Source organism: Manacus candei, unplaced genomic scaffold (assembly GCF_025592945.1).
Source record: "Manacus candei isolate 608988 ecotype Guabito, Panama unplaced genomic scaffold, ASM2559294v1 h1tg000265l, whole genome shotgun sequence".
Classification (NCBI taxonomy): Eukaryota; Metazoa; Chordata; class Aves; order Passeriformes; family Pipridae; genus Manacus; species Manacus candei.
This window is the reverse complement of record NW_026138313.1, coordinates 5,268-22,500: the sequence shown is the minus strand read 5'-3', so window position 1 is coordinate 22,500 and position 17,233 is coordinate 5,268. Positions and strand designations below refer to the sequence as shown.

General features: G+C 52.2%; 1 protein-coding gene and 1 long non-coding RNA gene across 9 annotated transcripts; both read right to left on the bottom strand.

Annotated features, from left to right (window-relative positions):
- Nucleotides 1-6,448: 6,448 nt before the first annotated feature.
- LOC127464747 (uncharacterized) lies at nt 6,449-11,483 on the bottom strand. 5 transcript variants are annotated; one of them, XR_007901572.1, is made up of 8 exons: nt 11,392-11,483; nt 10,276-10,357; nt 9,060-9,116; nt 8,890-8,951; nt 8,747-8,796; nt 8,598-8,641; nt 8,461-8,500; nt 6,449-8,378 (listed from the first exon to the last, which is right to left on the bottom strand). It is a non-coding gene; the product is annotated as an uncharacterized LOC127464747 (long non-coding RNA). The 5 variants fall into 5 exon arrangements; XR_007901570.1 differs by lacking the exons at nt 10,276-10,357; nt 11,392-11,483 and having other exon boundaries at nt 6,449-7,346; nt 7,423-8,378; nt 8,747-8,951; nt 9,060-9,933; XR_007901573.1 differs by lacking the exons at nt 10,276-10,357; nt 11,392-11,483 and having other exon boundaries at nt 6,449-8,228; nt 8,305-8,378; nt 8,747-8,951; nt 9,060-9,933.
- A 2,102-nt stretch (nt 11,484-13,585) lies between these two features.
- Nucleotides 13,586-17,022, bottom strand: ASPDH (aspartate dehydrogenase domain containing). 4 transcript variants are annotated; one of them, XM_051775215.1, is made up of 8 exons: nt 16,629-16,646; nt 16,195-16,249; nt 15,717-15,858; nt 15,350-15,434; nt 14,840-14,989; nt 14,463-14,695; nt 14,017-14,168; nt 13,586-13,851 (listed from the first exon to the last, which is right to left on the bottom strand). In XM_051775215.1, the coding sequence occupies exons 2-8, from the start codon at nt 16,244-16,246 to the stop codon at nt 13,814-13,816; spliced, it is 852 nt and encodes a 283-aa protein (XP_051631175.1). In that variant the 5' UTR covers nt 16,247-16,249; nt 16,629-16,646; the 3' UTR covers nt 13,586-13,813. The 4 variants fall into 4 exon arrangements, with proteins under 4 accessions (XP_051631175.1, XP_051631174.1, XP_051631176.1 ...); XM_051775214.1 differs by lacking the exon at nt 16,629-16,646 and adding an exon at nt 16,596-16,618; XM_051775216.1 differs by lacking the exons at nt 15,350-15,434; nt 15,717-15,858; nt 16,629-16,646 and adding an exon at nt 16,910-17,022 and having other exon boundaries at nt 13,587-13,851.
- Between the last annotated feature and the right edge of the window lie 211 nt (nt 17,023-17,233).

Here is a 17,233-nt window from a genome sequence, read left to right as displayed (position 1 = left end):
CTAACCCTAACCCTAACCCTAACCCTAACCCTAACCCTAACCCTAACCCTAACCCTAACCCTAACCCTAACCCTAACCCTAACCCTAACCCTAACCCTAACCCTAACCCTAACCCTAACCCTAACCCTAACCCTAACCCTAACCCTAACCCTAACCCTAACCCTAACCCTAACCCTAACCCTAACCCTAACCCTAACCCTAACCCTAACCCTAACCCTAACCCTAACCCTAACCCTAACCCTAACCCTAACCCTAACCCTAACCCTAACCCTAACCCTAACCCTAACCCTAACCCTAACCCTAACCCTAACCCTAACCCTAACCCTAACCCTAACCCTAACCCTAACCCTAACCCTAACCCTAACCCTAACCCTAACCCTAACCCTAACCCTAACCCTAACCCTAACCCTAACCCTAACCCTAACCCTAACCCTAACCCTAACCCTAACCCTAACCCTAACCCTAACCCTAACCCTAACCCTAACCCTAACCCTAACCCTAACCCTAACCCTAACCCTAACCCTAACCCTAACCCTAACCCTAACCCTAACCCTAACCCTAACCCTAACCCTAACCCTAACCCTAACCCTAACCCTAACCCTAACCCTAACCCTAACCCTAACCCTAACCCTAACCCTAACCCTAACCCTAACCCTAACCCTAACCCTAACCCTAACCCTAACCCTAACCCTAACCCTAACCCTAACCCTAACCCTAACCCTAACCCTAACCCTAACCCTAACCCTAACCCTAACCCTAACCCTAACCCTAACCCTAACCCTAACCCTAACCCTAACCCTAACCCTAACCCTAACCCTAACCCTAACCCTAACCCTAACCCTAACCCTAACCCTAACCCTAACCCTAACCCTAACCCTAACCCTAACCCTAACCCTAACCCTAACCCTAACCCTAACCCTAACCCTAACCCTAACCCTAACCCTAACCCTAACCCTAACCCTAACCCTAACCCTAACCCTAACCCTAACCCTAACCCTAACCCTAACCCTAACCCTAACCCTAACCCTAACCCTAACCCTAACCCTAACCCTAACCCTAACCCTAACCCTAACCCTAACCCTAACCCTAACCCTAACCCTAACCCTAACCCTAACCCTAACCCTAACCCTAACCCTAACCCTAACCCTAACCCTAACCCTAACCCTAACCCTAACCCTAACCCTAACCCTAACCCTAACCCTAACCCTAACCCTAACCCTAACCCTAACCCTAACCCTAACCCTAACCCTAACCCTAACCCTAACCCTAACCCTAACCCTAACCCTAACCCTAACCCTAACCCTAACCCTAACCCTAACCCTAACCCTAACCCTAACCCTAACCCTAACCCTAACCCTAACCCTAACCCTAACCCTAACCCTAACCCTAACCCTAACCCTAACCCTAACCCTAACCCTAACCCTAACCCTAACCCTAACCCTAACCCTAACCCTAACCCTAACCCTAACCCTAACCCTAACCCTAACCCTAACCCTAACCCTAACCCTAACCCTAACCCTAACCCTAACCCTAACCCTAACCCTAACCCTAACCCTAACCCTAACCCTAACCCTAACCCTAACCCTAACCCTAACCCTAACCCTAACCCTAACCCTAACCCTAACCCTAACCCTAACCCTAACCCTAACCCTAACCCTAACCCTAACCCTAACCCTAACCCTAACCCTAACCCTAACCCTAACCCTAACCCTAACCCTAACCCTAACCCTAACCCTAACCCTAACCCTAACCCTAACCCTAACCCTAACCCTAACCCTAACCCTAACCCTAACCCTAACCCTAACCCTAACCCTAACCCTAACCCTAACCCTAACCCTAACCCTAACCCTAACCCTAACCCTAACCCTAACCCTAACCCTAACCCTAACCCTAACCCTAACCCTAACCCTAACCCTAACCCTAACCCTAACCCTAACCCTAACCCTAACCCTAACCCTAACCCTAACCCTAACCCTAACCCTAACCCTAACCCTAACCCTAACCCTAACCCTAACCCTAACCCTAACCCTAACCCTAACCCTAACCCTAACCCTAACCCTAACCCTAACCCTAACCCTAACCCTAACCCTAACCCTAACCCTAACCCTAACCCTAACCCTAACCCTAACCCTAACCCTAACCCTAACCCTAACCCTAACCCTAACCCTAACCCTAACCCTAACCCTAACCCTAACCCTAACCCTAACCCTAACCCTAACCCTAACCCTAACCCTAACCCTAACCCTAACCCTAACCCTAACCCTAACCCTAACCCTAACCCTAACCCTAACCCTAACCCTAACCCTAACCCTAACCCTAACCCTAACCCTAACCCTAACCCTAACCCTAACCCTAACCCTAACCCTAACCCTAACCCTAACCCTAACCCTAACCCTAACCCTAACCCTAACCCTAACCCTAACCCTAACCCTAACCCTAACCCTAACCCTAACCCTAACCCTAACCCTAACCCTAACCCTAACCCTAACCCTAACCCTAACCCTAACCCTAACCCTAACCCTAACCCTAACCCTAACCCTAACCCTAACCCTAACCCTAACCCTAACCCTAACCCTAACCCTAACCCTAACCCTAACCCTAACCCTAACCCTAACCCTAACCCTAACCCTAACCCTAACCCTAACCCTAACCCTAACCCTAACCCTAACCCTAACCCTAACCCTAACCCTAACCCTAACCCTAACCCTAACCCTAACCCTAACCCTAACCCTAACCCTAACCCTAACCCTAACCCTAACCCTAACCCTAACCCTAACCCTAACCCTAACCCTAACCCTAACCCTAACCCTAACCCTAACCCTAACCCTAACCCTAACCCTAACCCTAACCCTAACCCTAACCCTAACCCTAACCCTAACCCTAACCCTAACCCTAACCCTAACCCTAACCCTAACCCTAACCCTAACCCTAACCCTAACCCTAACCCTAACCCTAACCCTAACCCTAACCCTAACCCTAACCCTAACCCTAACCCTAACCCTAACCCTAACCCTAACCCTAACCCTAACCCTAACCCTAACCCTAACCCTAACCCTAACCCTAACCCTAACCCTAACCCTAACCCTAACCCTAACCCTAACCCTAACCCTAACCCTAACCCTAACCCTAACCCTAACCCTAACCCTAACCCTAACCCTAACCCTAACCCTAACCCTAACCCTAACCCTAACCCTAACCCTAACCCTAACCCTAACCCTAACCCTAACCCTAACCCTAACCCTAACCCTAACCCTAACCCTAACCCTAACCCTAACCCTAACCCTAACCCTAACCCTAACCCTAACCCTAACCCTAACCCTAACCCTAACCCTAACCCTAACCCTAACCCTAACCCTAACCCTAACCCTAACCCTAACCCTAACCCTAACCCTAACCCTAACCCTAACCCTAACCCTAACCCTAACCCTAACCCTAACCCTAATGGCGCCCGCTAACCCTAACCCTAACCCTAACCCTAACCCTAACCCTAACCCTAACCCTAACCCTAACCCTAACCCTAACCCTAACCCTAACCCTAACCCTAACCCTAACCCTAACCCTAACCCTAACCCTAACCCTAACCCTAACCCTAACCCTAACCCTAACCCTAATGGCACCCTAACCCTAACCCTAACCCTAACCCTAACCCTAACCCTAACCCTAACCCTAACCCTAACCCTAACCCTAACCCTAACCCTAACCCTAACCCTAACCCTAACCCTAACCCTAACCCTAACCCTAACCCTAACCCAAAACCCTAACCCTAACCCTAACCCTAACCCTAACCCTAACCCTAACCCTAACCCTAACCCTAACCCCTAACCCTAACCCTAACCCTAACCCTAACCCCTAACCCCTAACCCTAACCCTAACCCTAACCCTAACCCTAACCCTAACCCTAACCCTAAACCCTAACCCTAACCCTAACCCTAACCCTAACCCTAACCCTAACCCTAACCCTAACCCTAACCCTAACCCTAACCCTTACCCTAACCCTAACCCTTACCCTAACCCTAACCTTAACCCTAACCCTAACCCTAACCCTTACCCATACCCCTAACCCTAACCCTAACCCTAACCCTAACCCTAACCCAAAACCCTAACCCTAACCCTAACCCTAACCCTAACCCTAACCCTAACCCTTGCTAACCCTAACCCTAACCCTAACCCTAACCCTAACCCTAACCCTAACCCTAACCCTAAACCCTAAACCCTAACCCTAACCCTAAACCCTAACCCTAACCCTAACCCTAACCCTAACCCTAACAGTACACCTAAACCTACCCCAAAACCCGACTGTAACCCCTAACCCTAATGCTACACCTAAACCTACCTCTAAACCTGACGGTATCCCCTAACCTTAACGCTACACCTAAACCTACCCCTAAACCCGACTGTAACCCCTAACCCTAACGCTACGCCTAAACCTACCCCTAAACCCGACTGTATCCCCTAACCCTAATTGTACACCTAAACCTACCCCTAATCCTAACTGTAACCCCTAACCCTAAAGCTACACCTAAACCTACCCCTAAACCTAACTGTAAACCCTAAATCTAACTGTAAGCTTAATGCTGACTGTAACCCTCTCTCTAGGCCTAGGTCCAGGTTTAGGGTTAGAGTTAGGCTTAAGGTTTGGCCTAGGGTTAGGTGTAGTGCTAGGGTTAGGTTGTGGGTCAGGCCAAGGGTTGGGGTGATTGTTAGGGTTAGGTTTAGGTGTTGAGTTAGGGTTTGGGTTGGCCTAGGGTTATGCGTAGGGTTACTGCAATGGTTAGGGTTTAAGTTAGGTTTAGTTGTAGGGTTAGGGCCAGGTGTGGGGGTAGGAATAGGGTTTGGGTTATTTATAAGACTAGGCGTAGTCCTTGTCGTAGGAGTAGGTGTGGGGTTTGGGCTAGGGTTTAGCTTACAGGTAGGCCTAAGGTTAGGGTTTGGGATAGGTGTAGGTTTAGGGTTGATGGGGGTTTTTTGGGTGGTTGTTTTTGTGTTGTAAGGTGTGTTTCTGTTGTTATTTGGGTGGTTTTTTATGTATTTTTATTAATTTTTAATAAAAATTATTTCATGTGCAATTCCATGATTTTCCACAAGGTGGCAGCATTTCGATTAATTTTCAGTTGCAATTGCGGTTTCTTTTCAGCAGGTGGTGCAGTTATGAATTTTTTTTTAAACGCAGTTCCTGTTTTCCGTCAGCAGGTGGCGCAGTTATGAATTTTTTTACATGCAGTTCCTGTTTTCCATCAGCAGGTGGCGCAGTTATGAAATTTTTTACATGCAGTTCCTGTTTTCCGTCAGCAGGTGGCGCAGTTATGAATTTTTTTTACATGCAGTTCCTGTTTTCCGTCAGCAGGTGGCGCAGTTATGAATTTTTTTACATGCAGTTCCTGTTTTCTGTCGGCAGGTGGCGTAGTTATCAATTTTTTTTAAAAAATGCAGTTCCTGTTTTCCGTCGGCAGGTGGCAGCATTTCATAAGAAATATCTGTGCAATTCTTTTCCTATGTCACCAGGTGGCAGTGTTGCTATGCGATTTTTTACTTATCAGGTTTTTTTTGTTTTATAACTGTATTCATTGGTGTAGTTTCTTTGGAAAATTGGATAATTGACTCGTAATTGCTGAGTGGCTTCAAAATTTACTTGTGTAATTCCGTGAAATTTAAAATCAGGAGAAGAGCCTAAAAAAATTAAAATCAGGAGAAGAACCTAAGAGAAATAAAATCAGGAAAAGAGCCTAAAAAAATTAAAAACAGGAGAAGAGCCTAAAAGAATTAAAATCAGGAGAAGACCCTAAAAAAATTAAAATCAGGAGAAGAGTCTAAGAAACTGAAAATCAGGAGAAGAGAAGAGTCTAAAAAACGAAAATCAGGAGAAGAACATAAAAAAAATTAATATCAGGAGAAGAATCTAAGAAAATCAAAATCAGGAGAAGAGCCTAAGAAAATTAAAATCAGGAGAAGAGCCTAAGGAAATTAAAACCAGGAGAAGAACCCAAGAAAATTAAAATCAGGAGAAGAGCCTAAAAAATTAAAAACAGCAGAAGAGCCTAAGAGAAATAAAATCAGAAGAGCCTAAGAGAATTAAAATCAGGAAAAGAGCTGAAAAAAATTAAAATCAGGAGAAGAACCTAAGAGAAATAAAATCAGGAGAAGAGCCTAAAAAAATTAAAATCAGGAGAAGAGCCTAAGGAAATTAAAATCAGGAGAAGAGCCTAAAAAATTAAAAACAGCGGAAGAGCCTAAGAGAATTAAAATCAGGAGAAGAGCCTAAGAGAAATAAAATCAGGAGAAGAGCCTAAGAGAAATAAAATCAGGGGAAGAGCCTAAGAGAAATAAAATCAGGAGAAGAGCCTAAGAGAAATAAAATCAGGAAAAGAGCGTAAGAGAAATAAAATCAGAAGAAGAGCCTAAGAGAATTAAAATCAGGAGAAGAACCCAAGAAAATTAAAATCAGGAGAAGAGCCTAAGAGAAATAAAATCAGGAGAAGAGCCTAAGAAAATCAAAATCAGGAGAAGAGCCTAAGAAAATCAAAATCAGGAGAAGAGCCTAAGAAAATTAAAATCAGGAGAAGAGCCTAAGAGAATTAAAATCAGGAGAAGAGTCTAAAAAAGTTAAAATCAGGAGAAGAACCTAAGAGAATTAAAACCAGGAGAAGAGCCTGAGAGAAATAAAATCAGGAGAAGAGCCTAAAAAAAAGTAAAATCACGGAAAGAACCTAAGAGAAATAAAATCAGGAAAAGAGCCTAAAAAAATTAAAATCAGGAGAAGAGCCTAAGAGAAATAAAATGAGGAAAAGAGCCTAAGAGAAATAAAATCAGGAGAAGAGCCTAAGAGAAATAAAATCAGGAGAAGAGCCTAAGAGAAATAAAATCAGGAGAAGAACCTAAAAAAATTAAAATCAGGAGAAGAGCCTAAAAAAATTAAAATCAGGAGAAGAGCCTAAGAGAATTAAAATCAGGAGAAGAACCCAAGAAAATTAAAATCAGGAGAAGAGCCTAAGAAAATTAACATCAGGAGAAGACCCTAAAAAAATTAAAATCAGGAGAAGAGTCTAAGAGAAATAAAATCAGGAGAAGAGCCTAAGAAAATTAAAATCAGGAGAAGAGCCAATGATACAAAGTAAGCCCTTCCTTTGATGTGTCCAAATAACCTGTTCCAGGATACCCCTTGCACCGGACTAATTTCAAAAATCCCTCCAGGTGAGGCACAGACTTGCACCGACTCCCAACCCCTCTCTGGTTCTTTGCCCTGCACTTATCTTGCAGAGAGTCGGGGATGCCAATCCATCTTGGATGCACAGGAGAGGCACCAGGGCTGGCTCAGAGGTTCCTGCCATCATCAGGCTACTCGGAGTCAACTGCGAGAAAGAAAACCCGACACCATATCTGAGTACTTTGGCACGTGGCCCCAGCCCCCATGATCCTTCTACTCACTCTCAACGAGGCAGGTCCTCGGGTCCTTGGCTCTCATCGGAGCTGGACACTGTGGCTGTCATCTTCTGGGATACCTGAGTGAGCCAGAGACAAAATTAGAGAGCATCTCTGAAGCTGCAGTGGATCCCCGCTCCTCCTGCTGCCTCCCCAACTCCCCTACAAGGTTCCTCTCTCTTCAGCTGCTCCCAAGATCACCCCTGCAAATGACATGGGCAAATGCTCAAACACTCAGCTCTCAAACATTGGGGGATTGCTCACAACGAAAGCCAAAAACCTCTAAACCCTAGACACTGGTTCCTACTCTACCTAGCTGGGACTCCAAACACCCAAGCAGGGCATCGCAAGACCATCCTGCTCACAGCATGTGAGCAATATTCTATCTACCCACTGATCCACATAGCAGGGCAGAGCACTTCCAGGCTGACCCCAAGTGACACACCCCACACCTGTGATGACACACAGCAAGTGACACAATTAAGAGACGAAGGACACAAAACACGGACCCGACAAAGGACGTGACACACACCAGAACTGCTCTGCCCTGCACACGGGAATCCAATGATACAAAGTAAGCCCTTCCTTTGATGCAGCCAAATAACCTGTTTTAGGATACCCCTTGCACCGGACTAATTTCAAAAATCCCTCCGGGCAAGACACATACTTGCACTGACTCCCAACCCCTCTCTGGTTCTTTGCCCTGCACTTATCTTGCCGAGAGCCGGGGATGCCAATCCATCTTGGATGCACAGGAGAGGCACCTGGGCTGGCTCAGAGGTTCCTGCCATCATGAGAGTACTCGGAGTCAACTGTGAGAAAGAAAACCAGACACCATATCTGAGTAGTGTGGTACGTGGCCCCAGCCCCCAGGATCCCTCTACTCACTCTCAACGAGGCAGGTCCTCATGTCACTGGCTCTGAGCAGACCTGGACACGGTGGCTGCCATCTTCTGGGATACCTGAGTGAGCGAGAGACAAAATGAGAAGGCATTTCTAAAGCTGCAGTGGATCCCCGCTCCTCCTGCTGCCTCCCCGACTCACCTCCAGTGCTCATCTGCTCCAAAGGTTACCTGGATGGCACCTGCAATCAAAAAAGCTCAATCCTTCATTGCTGATCCTTTCAATACTCGGAGATTACCTACAAGGACAGTTCAAGGGGACCAAACCATGTCCGTCACCTCACTGTGAGTTGGCTTTGGCCCTGGGAGACTGCCTACATCTCCTGCAAAAAAACCCCAGAGGCAAGTGTGAGTACTGAGATACTGCCCAAGAATATGCTGCTCCCACGGCAGCTTCTGTCTGACCCCCCTTGACCGTGACCTCTTACAGGCAGGGTCCCCATCACGTTGGACTGCACGTTAGAAGTCGGTGCATTGCCTGTAAAACAAAAAAACAAGTATGTACACAGATTCACCACAAGTACACCGCCTGCAAAAGAGCAGCTAGTTTTGTCCTGCAGTCACTGCTCACCTTCCTCACCGGGCTCACCTCCCCTCTGGTGCCTATCATCTGCTGGGCTGAGGGCTCAGCAACTTAAAAAAAAATAAAAAACCAAAACTAAACCACCAAACCATCCAAATGATCAAGTAAACCTAGGGTCAAAAGTCATGCCTTGGCTCTGACCTCACATGAGAACCCACCTTCTGACTCTGCTCCTCCAGCCTCTTCTGTTCATCTCTGCTTTACATCCAGTCCCTCTGACACTGCAAAGAAATGAGTTACCAAAGTCAGCCACATAGACAGGAGGGACCTGAACTGCTGTGCAATTCTAATTTCTCCTTAGACAAGCTCTCTGGGGTCCAAAGACAACCTGCACAAATAAACACTGCCCTCACTTTAAGGCCCTGCCCTCAGTGGCTAAGCCTATCCACAGGGTAACTGGAAAGTCTCCTTTCTACTCCACCTACCCCCAACTCTACACTGCAGGGCAGAGCAGTTCCAGGCCCAACACAAACTCCAAGGACACATTTCCAGACAAGTGCTGTGGTGCAATGAGGAGAGAGAACTCTGAGAAAAGAACGACGCCAAAAATGGATGTGCTGCCGCACGAGAAGACGGAGGATACGGCGAGACTGAACGGAGGAGGCTCTGAGGAGCCTGAAAAGACACTCTAACAGAATGGCCTGGGACAAGAACTGCCTACAAAATTGCTAACATGGATGGGAGACAAGGCTATGTTCAGAATCTTCTCAGATTCTCACAAGTCCCAGGCGCTTACAAGAGATGACTACGCAGCACAGTCACCGATACAACCTGTAAGGAGGCAGTAAAAGACACCTGACCTGACACTTCTCAGATGCAATTCTGATGCACGTCCAAGCTAGTGAGCCAAAGAATAGATGGTATGGGCACTGAGCTGGGCAGTGCAAAGGTTCAAGACCCGAGGAAGGATGCTTCGGCATCTCAGATAAGAACTTTGAGGGCAGAAAGGCCTTTGAAGGCCGAAAGCAAATATGTGGTGACAGTGAATAGTAAGACACAAAACACAGACTGGACAAAGGACATGACACAGACCTGAACGGCTCTACCCTGCACATCCTACTCCATGATGAAAAGTAAACTGCTCCTCCTATGTGTGCCAAGGGCCTGTTAGGGCAGACCCTTTCCCCTGTGCTCATTTGAAAATCCCTCCCTCCTAACCATAAAACTGAACCCAGCTCTCATCCCCTCTTCAGGTGGGAGCCCTCCACTTATCTTTCCCATAGGTGGGGATGTGAATCCATCTTCGATGCCAAGGAAGGACGCCCGGCTGGCTCAGAGGGTCCTGTGATCCCTGACTCGGTCGCTGTGAGAAAGAAAACAGAAACTGACACAAGAGTTGGGCAGCACATGGGAGATAACCCTGCAATTGGCTACTCACCCTCCCCTGAGCTGAGAGGTTCTCGGGCCACTGGCTCTGACCCCAGTCAGAGGCTGCTGCCCTCACCGTGTGCCGTACCTGGGGGAGTGAGAAAAAAAGTTACAGGGTGTTTCTGAAAGTAAGGGAGACCCCAGCACCTCCTCTCTACCTCCCTGACTCAACCTCAGTGCTCCTCCTTTCCAAAAGTAGGCTGGATGGCACCTGCAACTGGAAAAGGTCCAGCCTTTTTTTTTTATCATTACTGAATTTATGACTGTGGTATAAATTAAGTACCATAATCAAAAGAGTGCAGATTGTTAGTAATTAATTAATTAATTTAGAATAATTAAGCACAAGCTGGCTTGTTCCCAACGTTAAATAAACAAATACCTTGCTGTTTAAAAATACAAAAATCTCCGAGCAGTTTTTCGGACCGGGTCTTTCCGCATCACAGCCCAACTATTCCCAAACACTGCCACTGTAACTCCTAAACCGTCGCCGAGCGCCATATCCGAATACTTCTTGAACACCTGCAGCAACGGTGACTCCACCACCCCCCTAGGCAACCTATTCCAATGCGTGACCGCCCAATTTTTTCCTAATCTCTAATCCAAATCTCCCCACTCTCATTGTAAGGTCATTTCCCCCCGTCCTCACCGCAGGACAGCGGCTCTTTCCCAGTTCAAACTTCGGCACAGCCACCGAACCGGGCGCGGGTCCGTGGAAGCACTTCCTGATTCCTGTTATTACCTCACTCCACATCCCCCGTCGCGAAGCGCCCCGGGAGGGTCCCGGCATCCCTGAGGGCTCAGCTCAGCCCCGCGGGAGGGTCCCGGCATTCCCGGGGACTCAGCCCAGCACCCTGGGAAGGTCCCGGCAGCCCCAGGGCTTCCTCTGGGCTCCCCCGCACCTCGTTCTGGTACCGCCAGGATCACCCTCGTCCCCCAGGTAGGACGCGGCCCCACCGCGGAGCCCCCGCCCGCGCCTCTGCAACCTCCCGCCGCCGCCACTCACTCCAGCCCCCCCCGAGCCGCTCCAGCCCCGCTGCTTCAACCCCCGCCGGTCCAGCCCGACCCGCTCCAGGCCATGTCCAAATCCCATACCAACTCTAAACCCAATACCAACTACAATACCTGCTCTCATTATGAGTCCTTTTCATCGTCAGGCTCTTCACCCATCCTGATTTTAAGTCAGAGATGCCACTCAGGTGCTGCTGCTCCCAGAGCTTTTATACCGTCTGGGATTGGGCTGCTCCTTTTCCCCCGGGGCCTCACGGGAAAGGGAGGTGGGCACGGCCAGGGGTATATTAACCCCAGCCTTTGCTCAGGGAGGTCATTCAGCAGCTGGGCTTCTAAGGGGTAAGAGCTCTTCCTTTCCTTCATTGAATGGGACTTTTCAAGCTATTTCTGCTTTATTGAAGCATCAGCTTTTACGTCCAAAGAAGCAGAGCTGTATATGGCAATGAAGAGGATTACACTCACATGCAGGGTTTTCAAATTTAATAATTTTGTGTCCTGTGTTGGTAAGGTGCTTTTGTAATGTGTTATCATTTTTTCTTTTCCTTAGGAGCCTTGCATCTTTTGGGATCTCCTGATCATCTCAACTGCAGTTTGGCATTTTTTCACCAGTGTTATCCAGTCCTCAGGTGAAGCTGCTCTGTGTTGAAGATGGCTACAGACACCCAGGTTTGCAAGTAGTCAGTGGGGGGTTACAGCTCAGAGATGAAGGGAGGGCTCAGTTGCTAGCTTGGGAATTGCTGGGATGTTTTGAAGGCAGCATGGGTGGAAAGCAGTGTCCAGGAGCCCCCTAAATGCCTGTGAAGGCACCCACTGACTTTTCAGATGTGCCACTTAAGTTTTCCTCTCCTTCACCCAGATAGTCTGTGCAATTACAGCTGCAGTCTTTGGCTGCAGGCAGTGACCCTGGGTGGTTTGCCTAAAGAGAAGGGAGAGTCTTTGAGCTCTCCCCATGTATCTGAGTGACTTTGGTTAGGGTTTCTTTACCATGTCAGAGGGACAGGGTGTAAAGCAGAGTTGAACAGAACAGAGGCCAGAGGAGCAGAGTAAGAATGTAGAGTGACAATTGTACAGCAGTTAAGGTCCCCCTGTTTATATGGCTGACTTTGGTAACTCATTTCTTTGCAGTGTCAGAGGGACTGGATGTAAAGCAGAGATAAACAGAAGAGGCCAAAGGGGACAAAGACACGGCTCGGAGTGACCCTGAAAAGCCACGAATTGGCAGCGAGGTCCCTTCCCCCGGTGTCGTGTGGTCAGTGGGGCACACATGGGTGGAGGGGCTGAGTGTCTTTTCTTCCTTAAAGAAGAACCCTGACCCAATTCCATCCCCGTGCATCCCAGTCCCTCCCCAGTTCCCATCCCCGTGCATCCCAGTCCCTCCCCAGTTCCCATCCCCGTGCATCCCAGTCCCTCCCCAGTTCCCATCCCCGTGCATCCCAGTCCCTCCCCAGTTCCCATCCCAGTGCCTCCCAAGTGCCCTCAATCCCATCTCAGTCCCTCCCCAGGGAGAGACCCACTGCAACCCAGTGCTCCCAGTCCCATCCCAGGCCTTCCCCAGTGCCCCTAGTCCCTCCCAAGTGCCCTCAATCCCATCCCAGTCCCTCCCCATTGCAACCTACTCCCATCCCGGGCCTTCCCCAGTGCCCCCGGTCCCTCCCAAGTGCCCTCAATCCCCTCCCAGTCTCGTCCCCAGTGCTCCCATTAAAAATAAAATCAAAATGAATTGGTAAAATATCTCACTCCCACTCCTCTCCCAGTACCCCCAGTCCCCTCCCATTCCCCTCCCAGTGTCCTTCCAGTTCCCATACTGGTCACACTGGAGTCGGTTCTGTTGCTGATTTGACCCTTTATTGACAACTGGACAGTGGGGTCAAAGGGCACTTGTGGTGGTGGTGCTGGTGGGGGTGTCTCAGGAAGTTCCCAGTGATAACTGGGGGGGGTCCCAGGGGGGCACTGGGGGGGGGCCAGGAGTCATTGGAGGGGTTTGGGGGGTTCCAGGGCACATGGGGGGGGGTGTCTCGGGAGGGTCCAAGGGGTCACTGGAGGGATCTCAGGGGTCACTGGGGGGGGAACCTCTGGGGGGGGGGGCAGTGGAGGCTCCTGGGAAGGTCTCAAGCAGGAAGGGGGAAGGAGGAGGGGATCCCAGGGGATATTTGGGGTCCCTCAGGGCTGGGGGGTGGCCTCACCCCCCTCCCCCGGGGCTGATCCATCACCTCTGGCCCCCCCCCCGATCTCTGACCCCCCCCCTCCCTCCCCTTCCTCAGACCACCCAAGACCCTCTGCAACCCTCCCCCCGTTCCCCCTCATCCCCCTGAGTAACCCCTGAGTAACCCCTGGCACCTCCACCAATCAGAGCCCGAGGAAGCCACTTCTGTCCCACGGGCGCAGCCATGACAAGAAGGGTGGCGTCATTGTGGGGTGTGGGGGAGGTTTTAATGTCGCCAAAAGATCCCCAGTTGTCCCCAAAGGGTCCCAAAGGGTCGTCTGGGGGTTTTTGGGGGGTCCTTGGGGGGTCCCGGCTCGTCACGGTCCTGAGGGCTCAGCAGAGACGGACACACCCACCGTGTCCGGTGCAGGCTGGGGTGGGGGGCAGAGAGTGACATTGGGGTCATTAGTGGGGATTGGGGACATTGAGGACATGGGGGGGATTGGGGACATTGGGGTGACTGAGGACATTAGGAGGATTAGGGACACTGGGGACACAAAAGTGACATTGGGGACATTGGGGACAGTGGCACCCACCCTGCAGGGAGCTCCAGAAGGAGCCCAGGGTGGCACTGCCGGTGACAGCACCGGGTCCTGCCGGGTTCCGGCGGATGCTGGTGACGCTCAGGCACCGCCCCTTGTCTCCAACCGATGTCACCTCCACCTCCACCACGTGCCAGTCGGGGACACTGCGGGGACACCGGGACACACAGGGGACAAGGAGGGGACAGGGAGAGGGTGGCACTGGGGGCTGACATTGGGGGGACATTGAGGGGACATTGAGGGGACAGTGGGGACACTCAGGGGACAAGGAGGGGACAAGGAGAGGGAGGCATTGGGGGGGACAAGGAGGGGATGAGGGGACAATGAGGGGACAACAAGGACACTCGGGGGTGGCACTAGGATGTCACCATGGGAGGTCACAGGGGGAGGTGACACCAATCAGTGACAGAGGGGGAGGTGACAGGGGGTAGGTGACACACCTGGGGTCGGCCACCAGGCAGGCGGTGACGCCGTCGAAGCCCAGCCCTGGCGCCGCCACGGCCGCTGCTGCCATCGTGTTGACATTGTTGGGGGCGAGGGGACAGAGGGGCCGCAGGGGACCCTCGTACAGGACCGTCCTCGTCCCTGAGGCCACCGCAGCTGCCACCCGCTCCCGGAGCCACCCCTGCGCCCGGAAACTCTGCGGGGACTTGGTCATTGTCACCTTCAGGGCCTGAGGGACAGTAGGGGGGACACCAAGGTCATTGTCACCTTCAGGGACAATGGGGGTGACACCACAGTCATTGTCACCTTCAGGGTCTGTGGGGACAAGGGGGGGGACACCAAGGTCATTGTGAGTGTCCCCAGTGTCACTCACAGCCAATGTCCCCTCCTGGTCCATCCTGGCAATGTCCCCGCACCCCCACAGGGCCCCCCTGGGGACATACAGGGTGTGGCCCCCCTGTGTCGCCGCCTCCCGGAGCCGCCGCTCGGTCTCAGGGTCCGCCAGGGCCGTGGGGGACCCCAGCTGGGGACAGGGGACAATGTCACTACAGCCACACCATGGCCCCCCAATGTCCCCAATCCCCCCAACATCCCCAAATCTCCCCAATGTCCCCCCAATCCCCCAGTGTTCCCAATCCCTGCCATCCCTAAATCTCCCCAATGTCCCCCCAATCACCCCAACATCCCCAAATCTCCCCAATGTCCCCCCAATCACCCCAACATCCCCAAATCTCCCCAATGTCCCCCCAATCACCCCAACATCCCCAAATCTCCCCAATGTCCCCCCAATCACCCCAACATCCCCAAATCTCCCCAATGTCCCCCCAATCACCCCAACATCCCCATTTCCCCCAACATCCCCAAATCTCCCCAGTGTCCCCACCATGAAATCCGCATGTCCCAGGATGTCCTCGCCGTGTTCCTGGGCCACACACGGGTGGGCCACCTCCACCACCAGGTCCACCCCCCTGGGGACATTGGGGGAATTGGGGACATTGTGGGGTTTGGTAAAGTTTGGGAGATCCTGGTGGTTTTGGGGGGGGTGGGTTGGGGGGTCCCAGGGGGTCTTGGTGGTTTGGGGGGAGGTTGGGGGGGTCCTGGCGGTTGGGGGCAGTCCCAGGGAGTTCCGGTGGTTTTGGGAGGATCTCAGGGGGTACCAGTGGTTTGGGGGGGTTTCAGGGGGTCCCGGTGGTTTCGGGGGGTTTTGGGGGGTCCCGGTGGTTTGGGGAGTTGCGCAGGGGGTCACTCATGTGCTGGGCAGGAGCCCCAGGTCGAGGAGGCGCAGGGCAGGGGGGAGCCCCCCCAAACTCGCCCCGTCCCGGGCCCAGACCCAGGCCAAGGTCAGGCCCAGGGGGGGCCCCCGGGCCAAGAGCTGCTGGGCCAGGAACTGCCCTGGGAGGGCACAGGGACGTGTCACCCACTGCCACCTCCTGTCACCTCCCCTGGGACCCCCAACCCCCCCCCCCCGAGATCCTGTGACACCCCCTGAGACCCCCCCCAACACCCCCCCTTGTACCCCAGGAACTGCCCTGGGGGGGGGGATGGGGACGTGTCACCTCCTGTCACCTCCCAGGACTCCCCTGATCCCCATAATCCCCCCAGTGCTCCCACTGCCCCCCTAGTTCCCCCAAATTCCCTCCAGAGCTCCCAGTGCCCCCCCAGTGGCCTCAACAACCCTCCCAGTGTCCCCTCAGTGGCCCAAATAATCCCCCCAGTCCCTCCCAGTACCCAACTGGCCGTAGCCCAGGATCCCAACGCGGCGACTCCGCGGAGCCTCCATGGCCTGGGGGGTGTCACGAGGGGTCTCAGATACCCCACCCCGAATTAGCCCCAACCCCTCCAATATCCCTCTAATTACCCCCCTAATTACCCCAAATCTCCCCCCCGATTACCTCCCGGCCCCTAATTACCTCCCAGATCTAATTACACCCCAGCCCCTAATTCCCCCCTAATTAATCCCCCAACTAGCCCCCGGCCCTTAATTACCCCCCAATTAACCCCGTCCAATTACGCCCCGGCCCCCAATTACCCCCCAATTCCTCTAATTACCCCCCCCAATCCCTCTAATTACCCCCCGGCCCTAATTATCACCCAATCCCCCAATTACCCCCCCAAATCCCTCTAATTACCCCTCAAACCCTCCCAAAATCCCCCCAACTTGCCCTGCTCTCCCCGCGCGCCCTTTGCCCCCCCCGCCCCTCCCCCCCCGGAAGGCCCCGGGTTGAGCATTAACCGGGGGGGGGAGGGGCGGGGGGGCACCGGGAACCCTTTTTGGGGGGGCGGGGGGGTCCTGGGTACATTTTGGGGGGGGGTAACGGAGGGGTTTTATTGGAGGGGGGGCCTGGATTCCCTTTTTTTGAGGGGGGGTCACACCCCTGGACCTCCTATTTTTTTAGGGGGTGGGGGGACCCCGAACCCCCTTTTCTGGGGGGGGGTCACACACCTGGGTCCTCTCTTTTTTTGGGAGGGGAGGGGTCGCACCCCTGAGACTCTTTTTTGGAGGGTGGGGGGACGCCGAATCCCTTTTTTAGGGGGTTGCATCCCCAGGGTCCCCCTTTTTTTGGGGGGAGGAGGGAGTTTGGGGAGTGGGCGGGGTTTTTCCTCCTGCTTCCCCCCCCGTTGCCATGGAAACCGTCTTCCCCCAGTTGCCACGGCAACCGCACCGTTACCGTGGAAACAGCTCCCCCCTCCCCGTTGCCCGGGAAACCCTTTCCCACCCCTAGTCCCCATGGAAACCGTCCCGTTGCCATAGAAACCGTCCCATTCC

Bases quoted from the DNA above. Each gene is read 5' to 3' on its own strand.
- ASPDH (XM_051775215.1), bottom strand. From the start codon at position 16,246: ATGGAGGCTCCGCGGAGTCGCCGCGTTGGGATCCTGGGCTACGGCCAG. The intron at 15,435-15,716 runs ATGAGTGACCCC...CAATGTCCCCAG, and splicing joins CTGGGGCTCCTGCCCAGCAC to GGGGGTGGACCTGGTGGTGG. The intron at 14,696-14,839 runs GTGAGTGACACT...ACTGTCCCTCAG, and splicing joins ACCAGGAGGGGACATTGGCT to GCCCTGAAGGTGACAATGAC.